Genomic DNA, 10,423 nt, shown 5'->3' with positions numbered 1-10,423 from the left:
CCTGCCCCCAGGCTTCCCCTTTCCCCCTCCATCTCCTCCTCAACCTTCCCTCCATCCTGGTTCCTTTTCCCTCTCTCTTACCCCCCAGAGGTGCCCCTCACGCACCGGGTGCCTCCAGTCCCTCTCTGCGACCTTTCCGTAACTGCAGTAACTGGGAAAGCGTGCTCCGCTTCGAGTCCTTGTGTATTTTTAGCTGCTTTTCTCTGGTTAGACAGGTCGGACTGACAGGTAGCGTGCATTCATCCTGGACTCTGAGCTCCTCGGTCAGCTGTAGGGACAGGCCGGTGTCCCGGTATGCCACGTTTCTAAAACAGGCGCTAGTACACCCATGTGTCACGGTGTCTTGTGCCTGGTGCTGTTTGGTTTGGCGCCATGCCACTGTGGCCGCTTCCCCAGCTGGGTAAGGGGGGGCTTAGCGAGGGCAAAAGGATCCTCGCCTCAACTCTCTGGAAGCTGATCCCCAGATCCTAAACATCCTTAACATCTACTTTTTTTGGTGTCTGTACGGAGAAAACACTCAAAATGAGTCATCTGTCATTACCCTGCAGCGAGAACAACAAAGGTGACACATTTCCTACTTTCTTACTTGTGGTCCTGTGAGGATCAGCAACCTTTAACCGCTGCTATCGCTGTGACCCTGACAGCAAGTTGCGCAAATGAACTTGTTCTGTCCCCGTCTGACTCATCCCTGTTCAACCCTCGTGTTTACTTAAGAACGCACACAGCAAATTGCTTCGCTTTCCTTCCTTCAGCGCGGGGTCTGCTGGAGTATTTTGCTGGAGAGAAAAAGGAGTTTCCCTTAACACGGCTTTATCTCTGCCGGTCTTGCTGAGAGAGCAGGGAAGAGGCAGGTTGACGAGCAGGGTATCAGCGTTCATTTAGAAATTGCCCTTTTTTCCCCACATACTTTTGACCATCTTTTCAGCATTATTATTCTGGGTGACACTCACGTTGTGCTGTTAACGGTCTTGGCCACCTTTCATTTCCATTTTAGTTTCGATTCCGCGTGCTCACGCCTGTGCAGGGTGGTGCTGCACGCTCCCTGCGTTTACAGGAAAATCTCAGAGCTGCTTAAAATCTCCTTTGCTTTTGAAACACTTCCTTGACTTGCCCTTGATGATGATTTGATAATGTCTATCGCAGAAAAGATCTGTGATACTCAATCTGGGGCTTAAAAACCCTCTTAGGACATGAAAATGCCTACGGATCAGGATAAATGTTGAAGAAAATCATAGTTCTGTTGGAAAGAGGCGCTGGCCATTGCCTTTATATCGGTTGGCAAAGGGCTTTGTGAAAAAGCAAGGAGATGGAATGTGATTTCCTTCTCGCTGTTGAGAACAACAGGACAGGATGAGGCGTTAATGATGATTTATTTCGGGACCTTCCAGCTGGCAAACTGCGAGGCCATCCCATCCTGGCTCCCGGGGATTTCAGGTGCCTTGCCCGGCCGCTCCACGCTCAGAGCCCTGAGAGCTGGCAGTGTGTGCTGGCAGTGGGGCACAGTTTGGATGGCCTCGAGCAGACAATTTCATAAATGTTTGAGGTGCTTTGTACAGAACTGTGTTAGGTACATACGGTCTGGCCGTGTAACAGCGTGAAAAAAGACTTGATTACACTGGAAATCTTGAAACAAGAAGGAAGGTGAAGGGAGATGGTAAGAATTAAGGGAATACGTTGACAGAATTAAGGAAGAGAATTTAGCAGGGGAAAATCCTACAAAAGAGATTTAAGAGTGTGGAGAGTTTGTCAGGGGTTTGTATGTGCGAGGGGACCAGAGCTGCAGTTTTCTGCAGCGCCCAAACCAGCTCCAGTCTCCGTGCCATTGGGATGCACCAACCTGCAGCTGTATTCCCAGTAAGGAATTGTGCCTCACCAGAGCTCTCACGTCACGACTGAAGCTACCACACTGTTTTTTACACCCGACCACATGAAAATGAGCATAATTTGTGCCCAGGCCATATCCTGGGGCTGAGTGACAGCGTGGTTGCACAGACCAGACCAAAGCTGCGTCCGAGCAGCACCCAAGCATTGCAGACGTCTGTGCAAGCTGATGAATATTAGCAGGAACAGGAGCACAGTGCGGTGTCCCCTCTCTGATGACTCCTCCAGTGTGTGAAGGTGGCAGCTGCTCATGTGAGGAGAATTCAGGAGATGTGTGGTGTCTGGTTAAATTCAGGTTGCTTCAGCACCTCTTCTGCGGTGTATTTAGCACAGCACCAGTGTCACCTTGGGCTGCTCACCCACAGTGAAAGGGGAGGACTCCATGTTCCATCCTTTTCTGTGAAAGCAGTGACCGTAGGCACTGGTTTTCATTGCATTAAAATAGCTGCATTCGTTTTTTTTCTTGAAAGCTTCTCATTTCAGAAGTCAAATCTTTGTACAGACAAGTCCTATAAATCAAAAATTCTTAAACACCTGTTTTTTAGGCATTTCTACCTTCCCACCATACACAAGATTCACTCCTTAAATCATTTGGAACATAGGGGAAACATGGTGTGGGTCCAACTGCTAATCCAATGTCCAGTCAGCAGCAGTGACTAATAGAATCTGCTGAGGAAGAGGAGAATAAATACTGTAGAGTAAGAGATATCTAAGTACCTCACATCTTGATTATTTTCCTTTGTATCTCAAAGATTTAGGAAAAAAAATGAAGCGAATGTGGAACTTCACCAGAAAGATGACTTTGGATTCCCCTTGATGTGTCACTTCTTTTGATGCCCTTGTTCTCAGGTATGTGGTATATTGTGTGCGTGTTTGTTTGCTTTCAGGCATAAAGCTATTAGCTCAGAAATGAAGTTAAGGCACTATTAACAGTTAAATGCTAGAGGACAAGTAAAATCTAAGCATCAAACTGACTGCTTGAAGTTTTGACTCACATGCCCAGGCACGTAACACCTGTGACAGAGAATGCCGTGTAAATATGCATTTCTCTTTCATACAAATTCCCAGTTTACTCGTACAAGAGATGGGATTGTGGATTTATATTCATTACTGTGTTTACTGCGTTACATTCAAATGAAAGTCAACATTAGAGGGCAAATGTTGTACTTAGCTTAAAAATTAAAGCTTAGGGATAAGAAAGCAAACAAATTTAATTCTATCACTCTCATTCACTACATCTCCAGTGAGACACCTTTGTCTGCTACCTAACATCTTCCTCACAAGCAGCTGAACCTTTGATTTCACGAGGATGCAGTTGTTCATTCGTTTCAAGGGTTATCAGGTAGAGTTGGCTTTGTTACCTCCCTGGAACACCCAGTGCTCATTTGTTCTGGTAAATGAGTGATTCTTATGATGCTTTGCTGTGTGCTGTGATGAATTATCAGCTGGCTTTCCACAAGCACTCCTAGACACACCTGCTGGTGATCAGCAAAAAGATAGCGCCATGGGATGACAAAGGTCTGCGTGGGACCAGATGACCTTCTGTGTGCAGGAACTCGTGTCAGGTCTCCTAAGTGAGATGCAAAAACGATCAGCTCTGGTCTGTTGCAAGATTCACTCACTTTTGTTTCAGCTTCTTTTTGCTCCCATGAGACTTTCTAGGCTTGGTGCTTCCTGTCTCTTTTGTCCTTTTCCCTTTCTTTCAGTCTCTCACACTCCAGGCAATGCTCACCTCCTAAAACCTCTCAGTGCTGCTCTCTTTCCTATTTTACCTCACCATTATTGTGCCTTTCTCACATACTGTTTGATCTTTGCCTGGATGCCCTTGCATCTGTGCCCTTTATTATTTGCTCTTTACCTTTGTCCTGTTTCATGTTCCTTTCACAGTCTCAAGTATGCTTAAACACTTCTCGTACTCTTCTCACTGGTGTAAATGTAAGGGGATGCCATCAGTAAAATGGCATAAAACACAAAGCCAAGTACAGCCTAGAGAAAAGGAGGTTTAGGTGGGATCTCATCAATTTGGGAGGCTGAGGTGGGCTCTCATCTCCCTACCTAAAGGGAGGGTGAATAAAGGACGCAGCCAGGCTCTTTTCAGTGGTGCCCAGTGACAGGACAGAGGCAGTGGGCACAAACTGAAGCACAAGAGGTTCTGTCTGAACATCTGGAAACACTTTTTCACTGTGAGGATGACAAAGCACAGGCACAGGTTGCCCAGAGAGGTTGTAGTATCTCAGTCTTTGGAAACACTCAGAAGCCATCCTGCAGAACTGGCTCTGGGTGGCCCTGCTTGAGCAGAAGGGTTGGAGCAGATCACTCCAGAGGTCCAGTCCCACCTCAGCCATTCTGGGATTCTGCAATCAGCTCTGCTTGACATTGTATTTGAAGCAGACAGAAAATTACTTCCCACTGTCAGCAAGAGTACAGAGGAGTCCCAGTTCTTTCTGCGGGAGCTCACCAGGGTGGCACAGCTGCACATTACGGCTCTTAGAGGTCTGGAGGTAGAGGCACAGATTTGCTGTCGGGTTGAGACTTACAGAACTGGATAGCGTGAGAACAGCGTTAGCCAATTCACTCCACTGTAAACGGACCTTTCCCTCCCACCTGTAAAAACACAGTAGCTCCTATACTGCCACCAGGAAATAGTAACCCTTGAGTTTGAAGGTTGTGGCTGGTAGCAGCCAGCTCTTGCTCAGAGAGATCTGTGAGCTCATTTAAGGGATGCTTGTAACAGATGTTGCGTCACACCATGACAGGTAGTAAACGAGGGCAGCTATTGAAGTAATTTTAGGTCATTTCCTCCACGTCTGCCCAGTTCATTGTTAATGGAAGTTAGAGACTCTGCAGCAGCCACTCTCAGTCAAACTGTCACTACTGGGACATGTTCTCTGTCAGCCTCACTAATTCTAACATCGTGTTATGACACAAGGGGAAGAAGAAAATAGAGTCAGTTATTCACAGTGACCCACTTGACCTTATTCTGGCAGCAACAAATGCTGAGACATGTAGTAAAGCGACACTACTGGGTTTTTTTCTCATGACCTAAGGATTTCAGAATTAACATTTCCAGATGTTATTTCTGCTTATTTATGATTGCTTCTGTGCCACGAAGTCAAACGTTCACTTTGGGTTTGCAGGGCAGGACTGAGTACAATATGAAATTGCTGTATTTGAGGCAGCTTGCCTCAAGAAGAGCAAAAGCTTTGTGAAATCTTAGTAAACTTTTCTATTTGCTTCCTCACAGTCCTCAGAGTCAGAAGTCAGCACTGAAATGTGGTGGTTTCAGCAAGGCCTTTCTGTCTTGCCTGCGGCTTTGGTTGTTTGGTCAGCTGCATCTTTCGTGTTTTCATACATCACTGCGATCGTCCTGCACCACGTCGACCCTTTGGTGCCCTACATCAGGTCAGCAACGTTCACACTGTACCGCGGTACTGAACTGGAATTCACTCATGTGAATCATTCCCCAACTCCAAATTTTAAACAACAGTTCCTACCTAACAGCTCCAGTTCTAAAGTTACTAGCCACTTACAGTTATTTATGTGTAACCCTATATAAAACTGTCTATTTAAGTACAAAAGCCTAACCTTTAAGCTGTGGCTCTGTGAACGTATCTTTGATGATGAGGAAGAAAACTGGGGGTGCATCCCCAACCCTCTGTTCCGAGTAAAGTGTCCTGCTGCCACCAGGTTTGGTTGCACCAGTAAATCTGTACTATAATGTGTATTCCCAACTGCATTGCATCAACACAATTCCCAACACATTGCATTGTACGTATGACCTTAGTTTTGGTCTTTTGGTTTCCCAGGCTCTTCATTTTCCCAGTTTTAATACTCTTTTTTTTCACCTTTTGTGGAATCGAGATCAATATAAAAGGAATAGTTATACCAAGCATGTTCCTTTCTTGTTCTAAGGATAGCATGTCTTTACCATGCTTACTTCTACAGCTGTAAAACTACCACAGTATAGTTTGAGTAAGGAGAAATTCAGTGAAAAGTATCTGGGAGGGTTCTTACAAATCTGTTTCTTCTGGTTCCTTCGTAGACTGAAATAAGTAAAGTTGCGTTGCGAGTATTTTTAGTATAGATAGATACGTATCACCCGATTTATCTCTTCCAGTGATACAGGGACAATACCACCTGAAAGATGCTTATTTGGGATCATGTTAAATATTTCAACTTTCTTGGGTGAGTACAGAAAGCTGTCCTTGGCAAACTGCAGGCAGTTCTGGAATACACACGGCTTTGAACAATTTAATTTCCTTATTCAGATCATTAAGCAGCCCATAGCTCTCAGTCAAAAACTACATTCTGAGCAATGAATCTTAATCCTTTTAAGCAATTCAGAGGAAGGCGTGTGTCAGGGATGTTATCCACAAAGCCAGCACAATAACTGCAGATTCCAGAAGGCAAAAAAAATGCGTTTAAAAAATCTAACACACTAGTAAAAGAAATAGAAATGCAAATTCAAGGCAGCCACCTCTCTTCTGCTGCAATTATAGAGAGGGGGGAAAACAACCTAGTACGACTTTCAGATGAAACAGATCAGAAAAATCCAGTAAGTTGACTTTTCACCACTCTGTTATTTCAGTTCTGACTTGCAGATCCTCAGCTTTCCTATTTCAGTGTACCATCAGACAGGCTTTGTATTTTAAATACTTGCCTCTGTCACTTAGCACCTCCCCAGTGAAAAAAGGACAGCCTAATGGTCAGCTGAAAATCTTACTGCATTTGGGTTCTTCGTTAACAGGTATGGCTACCATGTACGTCCGTTATAAACAAGTTTACGCTTTGAATCCAGAAAAATCCAAGATCATCAAGCTTAATAAGATTGGCCTTACGCTAGGACTGATGAGCTGTTTTGGACTTTGCATTATTGCAAATTTCCAGGTTTGTGCTTTGCTTGCAATGTTCTGAAGCTGTTTGTTTGTTTACTGAGATATCTGATAAAAGGGGAGTTTTAATGAAAGCAAAACTTTTTGGGGCAAACCTGGTTTGTTTTGTCAAATTCCCTACAGAAAATGGTTCAAAAATTTAAGCTTTGGTTTATAATTTCTTAATTGTTTTGTCCACTGGGACTTGTGAGCAGCCATTCATGAACTTTCAAAGCCCTACAAGTTTTGCAGAAAGCTTTTCAGGAGATCTGAAAGCCCTACCTCCAAATGAAAAGACCACAACTGTGTTGTATTTTGACTCAGGAGAATCAGGTATCAAATAGTCAAAAATTGTTACAAATAGGAGTAAAGCCAACAAAAACACCTGACCCCCCCTAGAAGTCCAGCTCTGAAAAAGCTGCCTTCTTAGGTATATTTTCCCTCAATCCTGTGAAATTCTTGAAAATGCTGCAATGCCAACCAGCTTTTGAATTTCTCCATCTCAGTGTCTCTATTTCTTATCCTCTGCAATACTCTCCCAATACTCCCTGCCCCGCACCCCCCAAATAAATCTGATGTTCTCACATGTCACACCATCAGCAGGGCCACATTTTACATCATTGGCTGTTACATGCAAGGCAGTTGTACAATTGCCAGCCTCATCATATTAATTACCTAATGGATTTTTTGGGGATCCATAGTGGTGCCTTTTGCCACATTTGGCTTCTGCAGGGAAAAGCGTAAAAGGAAAAGCTGGAAAGCTCCAGCTTTTTCCCCTTCTCCTTTTCCCCTTGCACATTTCTCCAAATACTTCAGCAGCCTCTGTCTTAGAAACCTCAGAACACTCATTTTTGGAGGCCTCAATTTACTTTTTTTAGAGACCCAGACATACCCAGAGGTTGCAGCCTCTCCTACCCACACCCACCAAGCAAAAGCCTCCGGGCTGTGTTCAGCTCCATGATTTCCCTCCACCAGTCATCAGGAGAGTGTATGTCTTACTTTCTGTAGATTTCAAGATAATCAAAACACAGAAGGTGCATGTTAATTTGTTCACTACTTTGTGTGAGATTTAGTCTTGAGCAAGGCAAAAATTGGAAGTGATGTACCCGCATATTCAAGTGATGCTGAGGACTGGTCGAGGGCCACCCCAGAGGCAAAATGAGCTGAAGCCCCTGGAATCCATTATTTACTGAAGTCTACTGAAGTGTGAAAATACATGAAGATGAACAAAGGGGATGTGGGAACAGCCACCACGCAGAGAGCTCCAGGCAGCTCTCACTGCTGGGAGTCAAAGCACAGGGTTTGTCCTCATAGGAGATTGAATTCATGCTGTACAGCCAGTGCTATTGCTTTATTCTAGCTGTGGCTATTGATTTCCTCTCGTAGAGAGCAAAGATTTCTCTCTGACGACCCCTCATCACTGAACAGCACGAGATTTTGGAGCACACACCTTTGCAACATGGTTATTTGCTATTTAAATATAAATCCCCAGCTCTGTTCTGCTGTGGATGCAGCACTTCAAATTCATTTGTGCACATAAGGTGCACGTGGAGATTGTGGAGAAAGGGTGACTCCAATCCCTGATCTTGATAGTTAATAAAATACACAGAGAGTCTCGTGCTTTAGGGCATAAAAGATCACCTGCCCGATTGGAGCACGGGGAGGCTGCCAGGCCTTGCATTGCACAATTGGCAAGATAACGCTTTTTAGTTCCTGTCTTCGGGTGCTGTGCTTAGCCAGGGATGAGAGGAAAGGACTGAACACATTGTGATTCTTCAGGGCATACATTTTAAATTGGGTTGTTTTAATTATTTTTGCTATTTGACAGTTGATTCTCCTATCGTGTTTTTTAAGTGAAGAAGTATTACTGCTTGATTCAACCTTTGAATATTCAAAGATAGTAATTTGACAAACAGGGCTTTTTCAAACTAGAGTAATTCTGAGAAGTGTTAAACCTCATTATTTTTAATTGCATTTTGGGTACTAGAGCCACGTTGTGTTTATCCTGCATTATCTTTCATGGATGTACAGATGCCTGGGATAGAAATGCTAAGCAGATAACCTGTTGCCACTCTGTTACCAACCCAACTGCAGAGATTACTCCATCCAGTTTCTGAATTACTGCCCATTATGGCTAATGAGAACAGCTCTTAAATTCCTGTGGTTAAGATACAGCTGTGACCTGTAACAGCCACAAAAACTTAACAGAAGTAACAACACAGAGGGCTGGCAGGTGCTGGTTTCCAAGATAAAATCTCCTAAGCACTAGCGTGTTCCCGAGCTGCTCGGCTTGGGCTGTGAGAAGGTAACTGAGCAGGTGAAGCACCAAAGGTTTACAGAAGAAAATTGGTTTTTAGAGTTTAAAATTAAGCCAGGTTCTGTACCAGCAGTGCTTTCTTTTCCTAGAAATGTATTCTGTACTACATACACGTGCTTGGAGCCTGCCTGACGTTCGGAGTAGGGGCCATTTATATGCTGGTTCAGACCGTCCTGTCCTACCTGATGCAGCCAGAAGTTCACAGCAAAGACATCTTTTGGATCCGCCTGAGTGTGTTGCTCTGGTGCTGTTCAAGCATTGTGAGCAGTATCCTTTTGCTGCGCGGTGTCACCGTAAAACAGAGCAGCCTTCACAAATTACAGTATTTGCATCTACAGTAATTGAACCCACCAATGTGAAAGGCCATGCCACACAACGCCTGTCATCTTTAAATGAGCAGCTTGTATCGTGGTATCTGTTAATATTCTGTATTGCAGGAAAAGGGAACCATCAGGTTAAGCCCACAAGTGAGTCACTGGATAATAAAAAAGAGTAGGAGGGATAGTTACCACCTTTCTCCTCTCCTTTCCTTCTGCACACCAGAGACTGAAAATGGCAAAATAAGAGTTTATCACAAAGAGGTCTGACTGTAGATTAGGAAAGATGGGGAGAAAGGGAAGTGTACTTAAGAGATGGGTGGTTTTAAGGAGGGGAAGAGGTGCAGGGAAAGCCAGGTAAGAAATAAAAGCGTCTGTACCCTGGTGACAGGAATGCTGCAGGAAGTTATATACAAGTTGGATACAACTAAGAGAGAAGTGCAGAATGTAGCATAAGAGAAAATACTGCAAACATAACCATGCACAGCAGTGCTGCACTGTGCCAGCTGGCTCCCAGAGCAGGTTTAAAGTGCTGGCGTTAGCCAAGGTTGAGTCAAAGGAGACGTTTGACCTCCAGTCTCCTCCCTTGCCCATCCCACAGTTCAAAGGACATTTCTGACCAGCATTCCCTAAACCTTCCCTCGGCTCTAGAATCTGTCATCTCCCTTAACTTTGAATTCCAAGTGCTGAGGGTTTTACAGAAATAAGGGCAAATACCTCCACAAATAGAGGCCTTTTTCCTGTCCAGTCATTTAACAGTCAGGAAACTGAACCACAGCAGTTCCTCAGCTCACCCAATGGACCTGAACATTGTATTTGGAAAATTATATCTCAGTTTTGTGTCAAACAGGACTACAAAGCTTTCATATTTACATTCCAAAGACGAGTGCAAAAATCATTGCTTAAGTGCTTGCTGTCCCTTGTGCAGCTTAATCAAGGCCACTGATTTAATCCCCACCAACTCCACTTATTTCCAGGCTGGCAGCCAAAACCAACATTAAACCATACGCCCCATTTCCCAGCGACGGAGCAGCTCG

At 44.3% G+C, this 10,423-nt stretch overlaps 1 protein-coding gene across 1 annotated transcript in view; it reads left to right on the top strand.

The window, feature by feature from the left end:
- Positions 1 to 2,644: 2,644 nt before the first annotated feature.
- DRAM2 (DNA-damage regulated autophagy modulator 2) overlaps positions 2,645 to 10,423 on the top strand; it is an 11,171-nt gene continuing 3,392 nt past the window's right edge. Inside the window, exons 1-5 of the mRNA XM_010181079.1 lie at positions 2,645 to 2,730; positions 5,126 to 5,283; positions 5,999 to 6,066; positions 6,629 to 6,768; positions 9,159 to 9,336. Coding sequence (XP_010179381.1) covers positions 5,153 to 5,283; positions 5,999 to 6,066; positions 6,629 to 6,768; positions 9,159 to 9,336 — 517 coding nt within the window. The 5' untranslated portion in view covers positions 2,645 to 2,730; positions 5,126 to 5,152. The remainder of the gene's footprint in view (positions 2,731 to 5,125; positions 5,284 to 5,998; positions 6,067 to 6,628; positions 6,769 to 9,158; positions 9,337 to 10,423) is intronic.

The sequence above is a fragment of the Mesitornis unicolor genome, unplaced genomic scaffold (genome assembly GCF_000695765.1).
Source record: "Mesitornis unicolor isolate BGI_N332 unplaced genomic scaffold, ASM69576v1 scaffold33663, whole genome shotgun sequence".
In the NCBI taxonomy this organism is placed as follows: Eukaryota; Metazoa; Chordata; class Aves; order Mesitornithiformes; family Mesitornithidae; genus Mesitornis; species Mesitornis unicolor.
Note: the sequence above shows the minus strand (reverse complement) of the source record. Positions and strands in the feature narration are given on the sequence as shown.